We start from the raw sequence: 16,237 nt of genomic DNA, 5'->3' as shown, positions 1-16,237 counted from the left end.
CTGGACAATACATAGAAAAATTCTTAAAATGTTCATATCCTTCAACCTAGAAATCCTGCTCTAGCGCTCCGCTCTAATCAAATCATTGAAAAGCAAAATCTTATGCATGAGAGGCAAAGTTAGTCCTTTCAATAAAGTCAATTATTTATAATAACAAAAGCAAACACAACCAAGAAAACTAGAAGCCCTGTAATGAGCGAATGGTTAAATACATTCCGGTAAAGACTGTTGGGCAGCCACTTAAAAATGCTTTTATGAAGAACTGTTAACAAAGTATGAAATTGCTCATTATATGATATTGAATTAAAAAAATCGAATGCAAAGTTACATATACAGTACATCTCAGTTGCACGGTATATGCACAAGGAAAAGCAAAATGTTAATAGCATTATTTTTGAATGGTGGGGTGATGATTTTAGTTTCCTTTTATGTATTTTTATCTATCTTCCACATTTTCAGTAATGAACATTTACCCCTTTTAAAATCAGACAAGGGGAGTATAAGCTAATTTTTTAAGTCCTCTCTTCTCATTCCACGGGGCTCGTCACTGTGCCCTGCCTGATTGTCCCCACCTTGTCATCGAGCTGTTTGTAGAGACGGCGGATCTCCTCCTCGTATTTCTGCCGCTCCTCAGGCGCTATGCGCACCACGATGGAGGAGTTGTCATTCATAGGAGCCTCCTCGCAGAGCTCAGCTCCCAGCACTGCATCCTCCCCAGCCAGCCGCTCCGTCTCAGGCACATTCTCTCCTGGGGAAGGGGCAGAACAAGGCGAGGGTTGGGAGAAGGGACAGCTGCACCCACCAGTCCCTCCTCCCTCACTGCTCAACACCAAGACCTTCAGGCCTCCGTTTCATTTGCTAAGTGGACCTTTTCAAGGGTCGGGGGATACAGTAGTCAGGCCCTCTCCCTTTCCCTCATGACTGCTCCATTGCTCACCTCCAGAAACACAGCTCTCCTTGGAGACTGAACTGCCCTTAAGCATCACCCCAGACAGGGCCCTCGCTGGCTCCCTAAGCCCCTTCCTCCTCCCACCACCTCTCATGCCCACAAGACTCCTCTCTAACCATTGCGCCAGCGGCTCAGCTCAGCCTCTAGCTTTGCAATGGTTTCCCTTTGAGCCTTTGTCTTCTCCTTCTCCTTCTCATACTTCTTCTTCCACTGCTCAGCTGTCAATTCCAGGTTCACTGAAGCGGTGTTCTTAATGGTCTTTGCCCTGGGTGAGGAGAAGGGAACGAGGTGATGAGACCTCCCTTACGGCTTGCCTCACGCCAAGGGGAGAGCACGGCAGGGGCTGGGCAGGGAGCTGGGAACCCTGCCACTGACCGCTGCCCAAACATCAGGGTGGACTTGGTCTCCGCATCATTGTAGCTGGATGGTGAGCAGCAAATGAACATAGTTGTCCGGCAGTTTCCTCCCAGAGAGTCCTGGAGAATCCGAGTCATTTTGCTGTCGCGATACGGAACATAGCTTTTCTGGGGGAGGAGGGAGACGTGAATTAGAAAAAGAAATGTAACAGGGGAACCAGAAAGGACCTGGCTGGGCTAGAAATCGGGCAGTCCACGAGGAGGGGCCTGGTTAGATGGCAGCACTAGGAGGAGGTCGGGGATGAGGGGGGCCTTGAGGGTGAGAGGACCGGAGGAACACTCACGGTGCCCTCAGCCAGGGCAGAGATCACGTTCCCCAGAGCCGACAGTGACTTGTTGATGTTCTTTGCCTCGTCCAGCACGGCTCCCTCTGCTCCAGTCTTGCTGACCTACCAGGGCGTTAAGGGACAAGTGTGTCAGGAGTCGCTGCACAGGGAGAGGGCTCTTCCCCCGGCCCTGCACGTAAGAGCTTCCAAAGAGGGGAGGTAAAGGCCCTTTCTCTATCTCCCTAAATTCTCTTGCCAAATCCACCCCCTTCCACCTACATATCATACATATTATATGATCCCATGTACATGAAATGTCCAAAAAAGGAAAATTCATAGAGACAGAAAGCAGATTAGCGGTTGCAGGGGATGGGGGAGGGGAGGACAGGAGTGACTGTTAATGGGTGATGGAAATGTTCTGGAATTAGGGGTGATGGTTTCACAACACTGCAAATGTCCCCCAAACCACTCAACTGTACACTCTTAAATGGTGAACTTTATGGAACATGAATTATCTCTCAATGAAAAAAGTTATTTTGATCTTTAAAAAAGGCCAGCTCTCCCCAAGGCTCCCTTCCCTCACCACCGCCCCCCTTCCCCACCCAAGACCCACAACCTTCTCACTCCCAGCCAGGTCCACCAGATACAGCTTCCCACTGAGCTTCTGCTCAGTCTCCATGTTCTCCTGCTTGATGTTGATTAGGAAGATGCTGTGGCTGCGAGAGCTGTGTTCATTCATGTCTGCAGGGGGAAGGCAGAGGGCGTCCTGGCACCGACCCGCAGACCGAAGCCCTCAGCCTGGCTTCCCCTGACCGCGACCCCACCCACCAAAAGACAGGGCCCTGCGACTGCATTTCCAGGGCAGCAGGGTCACAGAAACAGGGTCCCTTCTCCTCTGGAGGACAGTCTTCCCTTGCTCTCTTTTGAGTCTCTCAATCCCCAAAGGCACAGAGGAGAGGTAGACCCCAGACTCAAAAGTCTCTTATATCCCCACTCACTGGTGACAGCCACATGACGATTCGATTTCCCCTCATCAATCACATCTAAAATCTCCTCCGGGCTGGACACAAAGCGTTCAGTACAACCCTGCAGGGGCGAATGGATGACGGCCTATAAACTCTGACCTGCGAATTTGATTACCTGCACACCTGACAGAATGGCCTTTCCAGAAAATGTCCTTTCCAAGGCCCAGACTCTCCCCAGCCCCTTGGCACATCTCACCCCTCCAGGAGACACACCCTCCCACTTCTGGGTCACGGTTCTCCCTTCTCCCACACCCACACTCAGAATACCCTGGGTGCCCCTGTTCTCTCTCACCTTGACAAATGGCACCCGATTCTTGTCCTCATGCACAGACAGATTCGTCTTGGTCACTGAATCAGACAACACAGGTGAGGAAGGCCATCACTTCCACTTCCCCACCCCTCCAACTCCTGCACCCTGCAGCCCACATCTATACATAGAATTTTTTTCTAGATGCTGGTTTCTTCTATGTACAAAAGGGAAGAAGACTCCCCTGTGAAGCCTAAACTCCCTGCAGTTTCTCCTTCTCCAGGATCACAGCTCCAGGGGTCCAGCCCACCTCAGGCTATTTATAGATAGGCCTGTGCATCTAAATTCCTCCCTTGACCCTCTTGGTTTTTTAAAATCTTGGTGACTGGAGGCAAGGGACACAAGTATGGGTGTGTGTGCCCTCGTGTGCCCTCCGCTTCTCTTGCCAAACAGTACCTAAACCCAAGAGCCATGTGATCTTTCTTTTCCTTGCCCTCCTTACACGCCCACTCACCATCCAGAAGGTCACGAATTTTGTCCAGGTAAATCTCAAAGTAGGAAACCTGGTTAGGGAGAAAGGAGGAGTATGAAGTAAAGAAGGCCTCTCTTAAGGAATCTCAAGCTAATGTGACCTGCTCCCACAGTGGCAGCAGGAGGGGAACGAAAGTATCTTAGGGGAGAAGGACTGAGGTACCAGAGGGGAGAGTAAGTTGAGGTGCCAGGCTCTCAGTGAGTTCATGTTAGATCTTCCCCACCCAGTCCCCATCTGAGGGCACCCAGGGCCATGCCCTGATCACCTTGATGTGGAACTCAAGGTTCTCGTCCATGGAGTAGATGTGGTTGAAGATATCTCGGGCAATTCGAGGAATGATTCCCATCAGCTGGGGGTCGTGCAGCTTCCCCTGGGGAGTAAGGACATTCCAGAATAAGACTGGAGCTCAGGCAGAATGAGACAACTCAGAGGAACGCAGATGAGAACAAAGGTGAGAGTCGATGGGAGCCATCCTACGCTGGGAGATGGTCACTGCCTTGTCTCACTTTTCTTGGAAGGAGGGCAGAACCAAGTGGCCCTTTGAACTTTTATTGCTGTTGCTTTTCCAGATCAAAAGAAGAAAACTGGAGCAGTGGAAAGCAGGGTAAACTACAGCAGGCTGAAGGGACTGCATTAAATTTGCATCAGATTGTTGCCCCTCAGTTCATCCTTGGATCCAGCTACCTCTGCACCAGGCAGCCCTTGATTCCCAGCCCTTCCCTCACTGGGATTTCCTGTCTCCCATGAACACTCCCAGCCTCTCACCCTCCATGGAAGTCAGAGCCCTCACCTCCATGGTATGTGTTTTCCCTGAGGATGTCTGTCCATAAGCAAATATGGTGCCATTGTAGCCAGCAAGGACGTCTGGAAGAAATGGTGGAGAAAGAACACTGGTGGAAAGAACTGGGGTAGGGAATAGGGAGCCCGAACAAATACATTCAAGAACTGCAGCCATTACCTTTGACAATCTGCATGGCACATGCATGGTAAACTTGCTCCTGAGTCGTGTTTGGGGGGAACACACGGTCAAAGACATATGGCTTCCCCTGGAGTGGAAATAGAAAACATCAGCAGGCAGGGTGCAAGGGAGAAGAAATAATGAGACCTCATCCAGCAGCCTGAGGAGGCATTCGTTCTTCAGCCACCCACGTGCATGGATGGTGACTGGGGGGAGGGAAACTAGAGAGAGAAAAACAAAATTTAGTGTTGACACCAAGAGTTGTGCCATTGAGGAATGTTACACAGTGAGACTGTGTGAGGGGAACTCAGGCTGGGTGTGATGGTTTGGTGTTCCAATACCCCGGACCCCCTGCCCTTGGAAACCAGTGGGATAACAACAGGGCTGGCCACAGGCTATGAAAAGTGCGGAACAATTCATTAACTTTAAAGATCTACCCCGAGTTAAAAACTATCTTCCTCTATAGATCCATTATGTCCTCATATGGAAGGACTTTCAAGATGTTTTAAGTGAAAGATGCTAAGTTAGGGATATACATATGTATATATGAGAAAATGTTCCCTATTGTGTAATGAAATATACATATACTGAGCTGCTGAGCTATTATGGAAACAAGCTCCTTTTAGAAAGGATTACATAAAATCATAAATATGGGTCTCCCTTTAAGGAATGTAAAGCAAGTCTCTCAGACCTACAAGTACTTTGCTTAACTCAGGTAGCATGGTATAAATCGTGTGTGCTGATAAGAATGTTAAGGATATGGGGGGGAGGGGTGGGCTGGGATGGGAATAAAAGACAGAAAACTGTACTTGAAAAATAATTAAATAAAAATAAAAATAAAATAAAATAAAAGAATGTTAAGGATACAAAATATTTACAACCCAGTGAGTCAAACAAAGACTATATTTGATATCTAATCATACCAAAGGGAAGATCTCTGGTGACATTAAATGAGACCATGCTTGTTCTCCATCACATGACAAATTTCTGAGTTGTGTTTTCCTGCCATTCAGTATCAAGAGACTATATCTTAGTCGTCAAATTGTTTGACTACAAAGTCCATCTTTACCCAACTGAATGAAGTGCAAGCCGCTACATCTACGGGCACCAGAGTTTGGGGGACATGTTTTAAATAATTAAGGAAAGTCATACAACTGGGCTAGAGCTGGGGTTGTGCATCTATACATAGAATTTTTTTCTAGAAGAAATGACACAAAAGTATGAACAGTGGTTATTTTGGGGACGGAAACTGAAAGACAGAAGGCTCTCATTTTTCATTCTCTATTCTAGATTGTTGTCATTTTAAAACCATGTTTAATATATTTTTAAAAATTGTAAGGACAAAGAGGGTGAAGCAATAGTACATTATCTGGTTTCCTTCTTTTTACTTCTTTGCCTAAAGGAAAATACATATTATTTTCTAATATTAAAAAGATTAGAAAAGTCTGGTTTACCATAAAAATCTACCTGGAATAGTTAACTAGTCTCTCTGGTGAAAGGCTGTGGGGCCCCAACCAGAATCTGCCAAGAGAAAGAGGCCGTGAAGGCGCGCTCTGCAGTGAAGGGACTACTGTGCATGGATAGCGCCTTTCTAGAGGACAGTTCCATTAAAATTTAAATGTCCATGCCTTTTGTACTTTGCACCAACAACTCCAGTGCTAGGTATTCATTTTACAACACTTGCTAAAGCACTGAAAGATGTTCACCAAAGAGGTGTGTACTCAAGAAAAACTAGAAACAATTCAAACATCCATCAAGACCTTGGTTTTGACACCCCTGTATTCTACCCCCTTAAAATAAGCCAGGTTAGTTCACATATATTGACATGTCCGAGATGGACTGTCAGGTAAAAACATAAAAACAATGTATATATTGTGATTATATTTTAAAAACAATGTATATAATACGTATGGATAGAAGACCTCAGAAAAATGATATGAAAGACTATACAAAGAACTGCTCATGGTGAATATCACCGGAGAGCAGAATGACAGGGATTTATACTTACTACATTTTTCCTGTGATATTTAAATGTTTTACAATGACAACATATTGCTTTTAAATTAAAAATATGTAGATGATGTTATGCCCTGGTTGGTGTGGCTCAGTTGGTTGGAGCACCATCCAGTAACCTAAGGGTTCCCAGTTTGATTCCAGGTCAGGGCACATGCCTAGGCTGAGGGTTCAATCCCAGGTCCAGTCACATACAGGAGGCAACTAATTGATGTTTCTCTCTCTCACCTCGATGTTTCTCTCTCTAAAAGCAATAAAAAATGTCCTTGAGTAAGGATAAAAACATGTATGGATAGATGTAATTACATGACAAGGTGTATATATATATATATATATATATTTTAAGATTTTATTTATTTATCTTTAGAGGGGAAGGGAAGAAGAGAGGGAGAGAAACATCAATGTATGGTTGCCTTTTGTGCGTCCCCCTGCTGGGAACTGGCCTGCAGGGAACCTGCCTGCAACCCTGGCATGTGCCCTGACTGGGAATCGAACCGCGATTGTCTGGTTCGCAGGCCCGCGCTCAATTGACAAGGTATATTAAGCTAAAAGGTGGTTTTAAAAATAGTATCAGTGTAAAAAATGTGTAAACAATTATTCCATTTCTGTTAAAAAAAAGTATATTTTCTGTATCTTGCATAGAAAAACATGTTAACAAAGAATATCCTTGGAGAATGAGATTTTTAGATTTCTATTCTTTTGGATTTAGATTTTAAACTTTTCAAAAAAAATACAAAATTTTTAAATAAGAAAATTTCAAGTTTTTAAAACAACAACATTAATTTTCTTTTTAAAAAATCCTCACCTGAGGATCTGTTTTTACTGATCTTTTAGAGAGAGAAGAGGGGCAGAGAGAGACACACACACACGCTGACATGGGAAACATCGATTGCTTGCCGCCTTATATGCCCCCCGACTGGGGATCAAACCTGCAGACTTCTGGTGGATGGGACTGCGCTTCCACCAACTGAGCCACCCATCAGGACAAGACATTAATATTCTTACTATATAAAAAGTTCTCATTAATTAGGAAGAAAAACACAAAACTAAACATAAAAAATGAACAAGAACTAGCTACTAACAACAGAAGAAAAATACAAATTGTTCATTAAACATAAAAATGTCCAACATTTCCAAAAAAGGAAAATATAATGGCAACATCAGTATTCACCTATCAAAACAAAAACTCCATTGTTATACACAGTGCAGCTGAGGGTTCAAGGACATATAATTTCCTTGAAATGAGCATCCTCACTCACTCTTTTCTGGTAGGACAGTACACCCAAGCGAATTTTATGGGTGCAAATCAAAAATACATAATCAAAGCCTTGAATTGTGTGTATCCATTGACCCAAATATATTTGTAGCAAATACTTAGCTACAAGGATGTTTACTATCACCCGGATTGCAACCACCAGAAATTTAAAACAACTCAGAGTAACATTTAGGAGACTGGTTTACATTAAAAAGTGATGGAATTATGGTGTGTACATATATTTTATTCCTTTCTGCTATGTAAAATGATGTCATACTAGAACATCAATAAATCTCAAAAATGCATGAAAAAAATTCACTCAAAATTGAGTGAAAGAACTCAAACACAAAGAACACATACTGTAGTATTCCCTTTACATGAAATTCAAGAATGGATGAAACTTATCTATAGTGATAGGAGTCGACACAGTGGCTGCCTGGGAGTGGCACTGACAGGAAGGAGGCGCAAGGGAACTTCTCAGGGGTGACAGAAATGCTCTAGATCTCAATCTGGGTAATGGTGACATGAACGTCATAATATGTTATAAAATTCATCCAGCTGTTTGTGTAACTGTCCTCACTGTATAGAAACCTGAGTAAGTGCTATCATGAAATATAAAATAATGTTATGATGGCTCTTAAAATATGAATGGATGCACAACCTCATTGTTAGTAAGATAAATGCACATCAAGACTATGAAATACAATTTGAACCTATCAAAGTGGTCAAAATAAAATAGCTTGATAATGCACTGCATTGGTGAGGGCATATGTAAATTGGGCCAACTCAATAAAAGGCAATTTGGAACTAACTGTTAAACATTTATTTTAATCCTCACCAGAGAATATGTTTATCAATTTAGAGGAAGGGAGAGAGAGGGAAAGAAAGAGATATTGATTGGTTGCCTCCTGTACATGCCTCAACTGGGGATTGAACCTGCAACTTAAGTATGTGTCCTGACAGGGAGGGGACCTGCACCTTTCTGGTGTACGGGATGGCACTCCAACCAACTGAGCCACCGGCCCAGGGCTCACTCTTAAATTTTTAAATGCATATAGGTTATAACCTACACTTCCAAAAATTTATCCTACAGAAATACTGTACAGACCCTGGCTGGGCAGCTCCGTTGGTTAGAGCATTGTCCCAATACATCAAGGTTGTGGGTTCGATCCCTGGTCAGGACGCATACAGAATCAATCAATGAGCCCTGGCTGATATGGCTCAGTGGACTGAGCACTGGCCTGTGAACCAAAAGGTCACCAGTTTGATTCCCAGTCAAGGCACATGCCTGGGTTGTAGGCCGGGTCCCAGGTGCAAGAGGCAACCAATCCATGTATCTCTCAAACACTGATGTTTCTCTCCCTCTCTTTCTCATTCCCTTCCCTTCTCTTTAAAAGTAAATCAATAAAACCTTAAAAAAGAATCAACCAATGAATGCATAAGTGGAACAACAAATTGGTATTTCTACCTGTCTCTAAAAATCAATAAATAAAAAATAAATTTAAAAAAGGAAATGCTGTACATATGCAAGAATTACACATACAAGTTCATTTAAGTGTTTGTAATAGTAAATGATTAGGACAACCCATTAGGATAACCAGGTTCATCAACGGCATAGCCCTACAGCAAATTGCACAGTTGCGAAAAGGTGGTCTGAAAATACGAGATTGTTCTTTATGTGCTGGTATAATAGGATCTAGGAGACTCATGGTTAAGGGGGAAAAAGCAAGGTACAGAACAGTATGTATAGTATGCAACCCTTTGTGTTTAAAAAAGCATATGCATTTGTATATGTCTTTGCCCATAAACATATAGTACACTTTTAGGAGGGTCCACAAAAACCAGTGGCTAGGACAGAGAGGTAGGAGGCAGGCTTCCTTTTCGTTCTATGCTGTTTCATAGCACTTGAATTTGTCACATGGGCATGTGAGACATTAAAAAATTAAACATTCCAAAAATAAAATTATTTAAAACATTTGGTAGTCAGATAGTCATATTTTGTTACTAAAAACAGATTATAAAACAGTATTTAGTTTATGATACTTACTAAAATTAATATATGTAGACAGACCAAAAACCCACTGAAACAAATATACTCATTTGTTAACAGTGTTTGGGGAAGGGGCTTTTGACTGATGTTTAGTTTCTTCCTTGTGCTTTTCTTTGTTTTTAACTTCATCAACAATTAAGATATAATAGTGTGATAATCAGATTATGTTTAAGCTTATTAAAGAAAAACCTACCTTCTTGTTAAGGTTTGAGTGAATTTATGGGTTATTCATAGGACTTTGTGAATGTTTCATCCTTTATACCAGTACAGTTATTACACTTCATTAGAAAGAATAAAATCCTTATTACATTGAATAAAATCATTGTGTTACAATAAACAGATTTAAAGTGGCACTGATGCTCCTCCTCAGTGGTAATATCTTTCTTTTCTTTTCTTTTTAACTGAATCTTGATCCCTAAACTGTAATATAACTCAATGTTCCTTCCATCCTCTGGCCAAGAAGTGGAAACAAACCACCACGTGGGTCTCAGCCCCAGACTCTCACCTCCTCCTCACCAGCGAGGTCTACTCCTGCTTTCAAACCAGGCCCGCCGCCAAAGAGGATTGACTGTAACTCTCAAGCCGACCTTGGCGCCCCCCGGCCCCCCCCCCGCATCCCCGTCTTTTTCTTCCCTTCTGGGAATCAAGGCGCCGACTCACCCACATACAAGTATACACTCATTCTCACATTCTCTGTCTCTCTCTAACACTCCCAGTGAAAGGATTCCACATTAAAATGGAAGGCGCTCTCCAAGTGCTGAAGGCATTTATTGCCTGAGGAACCCCTTCTCCTCAGCATAGGAGAGGAGGAAGGAAGAGACCAGAGAGGGACGAAAGGAAGATACAAGATATCCAAGAAGTAGAAATGGGTGCACTTCATAATCGCATGAGCAGGGAAAGCCACAGGTTATAATTTCAGGGTTCTGGGAAGGCCTGTTCCCACTTCCCTACTCTTAGCTGGGCCCCTAAGTTCCAAGTCTAGCTCTTTGCTTCTTTATCTTCAGATTTTTGTTTCTGTTAAAGTGTAAGTTTCTTTTAATTTTTATTGATTATACACAGCATACATTCGTTTCATCAGACCTTTTTATGAGAATAACTAGACCAGTGGTTGTCTACTTTTTCTGTGAGGTAGACTCCTCACATCACCATTATTCACATCTCGTACTAAGTAATTGACACCGAGTTTGGATAGACTGTAGTATGTTTGGGGGGTTTCCTGTCAGAATTTGAGGGAGGAGAGGTACGGTTAGCAAACGCCATTTCTTCAAAAAAATTAAATTATATTTTATTGATTATACTATTACAGTTGTCCCAATTATTCCCCTTTACCCCCCTCCACCCAGCACTCCCCACTCCCTCAGGCAGTCCCCACACCATTGTTCATGTCCATGGGTCATGCGTATAAGTTCTTTGGCTACTCCATTTCCTGTACTGTACTTTACATCCCCATGGCTATTCTGTAACTACCTACTATTTGTACTTCTTAAATCCCCTCACCTCTCCACCAATTCTCCCCCAGCCCCCTCCCATCTGGAAACCATCAAAATGGTCTCCATGTTCATGATTCTGTCTCTCTTCTTCTTGTTTTCTTAATTTGTATTTTAGATTCAATTGTTGACAGATATGTATTTTTTGTCATTTTATTGTTTGTAGTTTTGATTTTCCTCTTTTTCTTCAATAAGTCCCTTTAACACTTCATATAATAATGATTTGGTGATGATGAACTCCTTTAGCTTTTTCTTATGTGGGAAGCTCTTTATCTGCCGTTCTATTCTAAATGATAACTTTGCTGGGTAGAGCAATCTTAACTGTAGGTCCCTACTTTTCATGACTTTGAATATTTCTTGCCAATCCTTTCTAGACTGAAAAGTTTCTTTTGAGAAATCAACTAAGAGACTTATGGGAACTTCCCTGTAGGTAACTAACTTCCTTCCTCTTGCTGTTTTTAAGATCTCTTTTTATCTTTAACTTTTGGCATTTTAATTATGATGTGTCTTGGAGTGGGCCTCTTTGCATCCACCTTGAGACTTTCTGTGCTTCCTGGACTTGCATGTCTATTTCCTTCATGAAATTAAGAAAGTTTTCTTTCACTATTTTTTCAACTGGATTTCCAATTTCTTGCTTTTTCTCTTCTCCTGTTGGCACCTCTATGATGAGAATGTTGAACCTCTTGAAGTTGTCCCAGAGGCTGCTTATGCTATCCTCAATTTTTTTTGGATTCTTTTTTGTGGTGGACCCTGTCCAGCAGAGTCTACCTGTTGTGGCTGACGGTGAGAATGAGTGCACAGGCGACAACAATCCTGTGGAGAAATAGGGAACGGCACAGCTACTCTCTCAAGGGGAGAGTGCCTATGGGTGCCTCAGCCACTCCCTCAAGAGGGGAACGCTCCAACCCTTGCCTAGACAGGCTTTTATTGTTTTCCTGGGGTCCTATATCAGAGAAAGATATTCCACCTATCACATAGAATATTATTGTCTACCTTTTAGGTGCAATCAAGAAAATGAAAATAACATGCAGAGGGGAATGGCGATGAGCTGATTAGCTCTGTCCTTGGGAGAACTCATACAGGTTTTGGAAGTTACCTTGAAGATAGACAATACGTTTGTTGTTTTAAACCAGGGTGATGGAGTTCTAGCAAGAGCAAGCCATAACAATCTGAATGCACTTTCTAGGCCTGATCCCCACGGGAAAACTCGGTTTGAAGGTCTGGCGCCTGCCCACCACTTTGCTTCTGTAGATTTTCTATACACAGCTGAGTCAATTTGCCAGACCAAAACAACCCAGTCTCTTACACTTTTTTCTTCTTGTTGTTCTGATCGGTTGCTTTTTGCTTCCTTATGTTCCAAGTCATTGATTTGATTCTCAGCTTCATCCACTCTACTGTTGTTTCCCTGTAAATTGTTCATTTCAATTAGTGTATCCTTCATTTCTGACTGAATCTTCCTTATGCTGTTGAGGTCCTTGAGCATCCTTATAACCAGTGTTTCGAACTGTGCATCTGATAGATTGTTCTACCTCCATTGTGTCTAGCTCTTTTTCTGGAGTTTTGATCTGTTCTTTCACTTGGGCCATGTTTCTTTGTCTCTTCATTTTGGCAGTCTCCCTCTGTTTTTTTCTATGCATTAGATAAAGCTGCTTGACTTCGTGTCTTGTTCATGTAGCTTCATGTAGTAGGGGTCCTACGGGGTCCAGTGGCACATCCTCCCCTATCACCCAAGCTGGGTACTTGAGGTGTACCCTTTGTGTAGGCTCAGTACACCCACCTCTTATAGTTGAGCCTTTGTTGTTGTTGGCGGGTCGATGAGGGGGATTTACCCAAGCCAGTCAGCTGCAAGGACTGGCTGTGACCACTGACCACCAACCTCCGCCCTCCATGGAGAATCAGCTGTGCAGGGGCAGGGTGCTCTGACACAGTCTGTAGCTGTCCACTGGGTGCACTGGCCCTGGGGCTTCCTGGGTGCTGCAGGTCAAGGTCAGCCCCCACCTATATTTTCCCAGGGCCACCCTGTCTGACATACCTGAAATGGCTGTTACTTGTGCTGAGAGTGGAGATTCACAGACATAGCCAAATCGTGAATCTAGGCTGTTTGCTGCTATTGCCCGGCCTGAGGCTCACTGAAGCCAGATGTTGCTTGTTTGTTAGGATTTGGGAAATTGTGAAGCGTGAGCCAAGACCAGCCATTCATATGGAAAAGTAGCTTGGGTGGGCCTTTAAGTTGTGTGGGTTAGAGTCTCTAGGGATCTTCAAGGCAGATCAAACAGTGTTAGCCAGGTTGGTGGCGTCTCAGATATGGCACCTGCTTGCTGGTTCTGTGGGGAAAGGGTTTAGAAAAGGCACAATGGCCTCTGCTTATCTCCATGCCAGACACTTCATTTCCTCACTGTATGCCTCTGGTGCCTTTTAAGCTGCTACCCCAGTGCTGGGGCTCAGAGGGGGTTAGTCTGAGTAGGCGAGTCCATGTGCGGGTTCTTTAAGAGGAACTGCTTGGGGCTCCAGCAGTTTCTTCCACCGACTCAGTCCCTGCTGGGTTTTTTTTTTTTTTTTTTCAGCCAGAAGTGTCGGGATGGCCTGGCACTGGAACCCTGGCTGGGGGGCCTGGTGTGGGGCTGGGACTTCCTGCTCTGAGATATCCCTCCTGAATTTTAAACTACCACGTGTGGGTGTGAGGGCAGCCCATTCTGCATCTGTGCCTCTCCTACCAGTCTGGATGGATGTGGTTGGTTTCTTTAATTCTGTAGCTGTCAGACTTTCATTCAACTCAAATTCTGACAGTTCTGAGTGATGGTTGTTCTATATGTTAGTTGTAATTTAATGTTGTTATGTGAAGAGGTGAGCCATGTCTGCCTATGCCACCATCTTTACTGGACTAATGCTCCCTCCCAAACCTCTGCCCTGACCACTCTGAAGCCTGCACCACCCTGTAGTTCAAGAGATTCCTGAGCACAGAGTTTCTTTCTAAATTCCATTAAATGCAATCTTTAGTTTATAGGATGGTCTTCATAAATATTCGTCTAACAGATATTGATGGAGGAAAAGAGCAAGGAGATACTACGGACCTGGATGTTTGGATGAAACAAGCAGTAAAAGGGGAAAATGGTAACCACTTCCTAATTGTGTCAAAGGCTAATTTGCAGGAAGATGGTATGTATAAAATACTAATAACATCTTACTCTTATTGCGAGTTTACTATGTACCTGTCTCTATGCTAAGCTATTTATATGCATTATCTCATTTAATGCATATAAATAGCTTAGCATAGAGCATAGCTCACAGCATCCTGAAAGGTAGGTACATTTTCTATTTCACTTTATAGGTGCAGAAACTGAAGTTCAGAGAGGCAAGGTAGCTTCTCCACAGTCACACAGCTGAGACATGGCAGAGCACAGTTTTGAACCCAAGCAAGCTGATTCCGGACTCACAAAGTGACCCGAAGCCAACACTGTGTCAGATCCTAATCGTGGCGTTCCCTTACCCGCCCCCACGAAGCCCTCCCTGACCACTTGGACATTTCTCCTAGTGTTCCCGGCAGAAAGAAAGCTCTTTGTCCCTCCCTTTTTCCAATCACAGCCTTATCTTTAGAAGTTTGCGGTTCTTTCAGCCACCTCCAGTTCTCTCCGGGGCACCTCCCTCACCATCTCTACCTCCAGTAATCCAAAGTCCCATGAGCTGGTACAATGTCAGAGAGGAAGACTTGAGACATTAGACACACTCAGGGAGACCCTCCTCCTCCTTCCTGAGACCCACTCTCTCCCCCACTGACAGCAGTGCAATAGCTCCTCACGGCCTTCCTCAGAGAGCCTCTCTGCAGTCTCGAAGCCCAGGACTCGCTGACTCGCTGCTGTCTTTCAGCCCTACTCCCAGCCTCCTGCTTGTCTCCTCGTCCTTTTGTGTCTCCCAGCACCTTTCTGTAGTTTTCCATTTTGTGGACTGACTAAAGCTGATGGAACAGCCTACAACAGCCTGGGGTCCAAAGACGACCAACCTTTCAACCCTCAGTAAAGTGCTTTGTATAAGCTGAACTTGCCATCCCCAGACCTGATCTCCATGGTGACACCCCTGGGGATTGTTGCCATGGTAATGCTGAAGAGATACTGGCCACAGTGAACATTACCTCCCCTCTCCATTTTCCTTTATGAGCCTCCCCCAAAGCTAAGGGGAGAACTGCTTGTTCCCTAACTTCAGATATCACAGGAACTCCTGGCTACTCCAAACAATACTGACTCTGCTCCAATGATCCTGCAGGTCACAACCTAGCTTGAGGTACTGGATGGTTCTGGGGTTTTGCCTCCTTAAGAACCCAATTAACCACTGGGAGACCCGAAGGAGGTAAAATTTAGTGGATACTTGGATGAAGAAGGGAACGAGGGACAGAGGGAGGAACAGACAGAAGGGGGGAGAAAAAGACAGAAGAGAAAGAGGAAGAAACTGAGTGTGTGTGTGTGTGTGTGTGTGTGTGTGTGTGTCTTTCCTGTCACCCTTCCTACATTTAAGAGAGATGCTTAAATAGGTCTGGTGAAAAAGTTACGCTGGATTCTGAGTGACACGAAGAGCCAAACAATACACAGAACACACAGGCAGTGACCTGTCTAGGAACGTTCTACTAAGACTCAAGCCATTACTTTGGCTAAGCCCCACCCCTCAGATTCTTGGGACAAGCCAGGGGAGTGAGGGGAGGATAAGGCTCCCAGAGCCGTCCCTCCGGTTTATTCTCCTACCCTTTGCCAAGCAGAAAAAGCCCGTGAAAATGAGGGAGCCTGAAGCCCAGAGCCAGTCACGGTGCTGCAGAGGCACAGAAGACAGCCGTTAGAGAAAGGAGCAGGGGCTGGGTACAGAGAGATCGCTCTCTCCCACTTTCACTCTTCCCTCACATCTGGAAGCAGCTTCCTTCATTAACGCCCCAGAGAGTTTCCCACATACTGAGCACCAAAAGGAGCTAGAGGGGGAAAGAAGGAAGGGAGTAGGATACTTCCTTCCCTTGCTGGGACCCTCAAGGGTCTCCTCAAAAATCACTTATCTTATAGCCC

General features: G+C 44.2%; 1 protein-coding gene across 3 annotated transcripts in view; it reads right to left on the bottom strand.

The window, feature by feature from the left end:
- Positions 1 to 16,237, bottom strand: part of KIF5A (kinesin family member 5A) — a 31,841-nt gene that overhangs the window by 13,161 nt on the left and 2,443 nt on the right. For all 3 annotated transcript variants that reach the window (XM_037127093.2, XM_037127094.2, XM_037127095.2), the window contains exons 2-12: positions 4,394 to 4,481; positions 4,226 to 4,299; positions 3,701 to 3,805; positions 3,418 to 3,466; positions 2,949 to 3,004; positions 2,630 to 2,717; positions 2,248 to 2,372; positions 1,650 to 1,754; positions 1,325 to 1,473; positions 1,066 to 1,214; positions 573 to 748 (exon numbers count right to left, since the gene is read on the bottom strand). In XM_037127093.2, coding sequence (XP_036982988.1) covers positions 573 to 748; positions 1,066 to 1,214; positions 1,325 to 1,473; positions 1,650 to 1,754; positions 2,248 to 2,372; positions 2,630 to 2,717; positions 2,949 to 3,004; positions 3,418 to 3,466; positions 3,701 to 3,805; positions 4,226 to 4,299; positions 4,394 to 4,481 — 1,164 coding nt within the window. The remainder of the gene's footprint in view (positions 1 to 572; positions 749 to 1,065; positions 1,215 to 1,324; positions 1,474 to 1,649; positions 1,755 to 2,247; positions 2,373 to 2,629; positions 2,718 to 2,948; positions 3,005 to 3,417; positions 3,467 to 3,700; positions 3,806 to 4,225; positions 4,300 to 4,393; positions 4,482 to 16,237) is intronic.

Source organism: Artibeus jamaicensis, unplaced genomic scaffold (assembly GCF_021234435.1).
Source record: "Artibeus jamaicensis isolate MK-2021 breed Jamaican fruit bat unplaced genomic scaffold, CSHL_Jam_final contig_233, whole genome shotgun sequence".
NCBI classification, from domain to species: domain Eukaryota; kingdom Metazoa; phylum Chordata; class Mammalia; order Chiroptera; family Phyllostomidae; genus Artibeus; species Artibeus jamaicensis.
The sequence above is the reverse complement of the archived record's forward strand: the minus strand, read 5'-3'. Positions and strand labels throughout refer to the sequence as shown.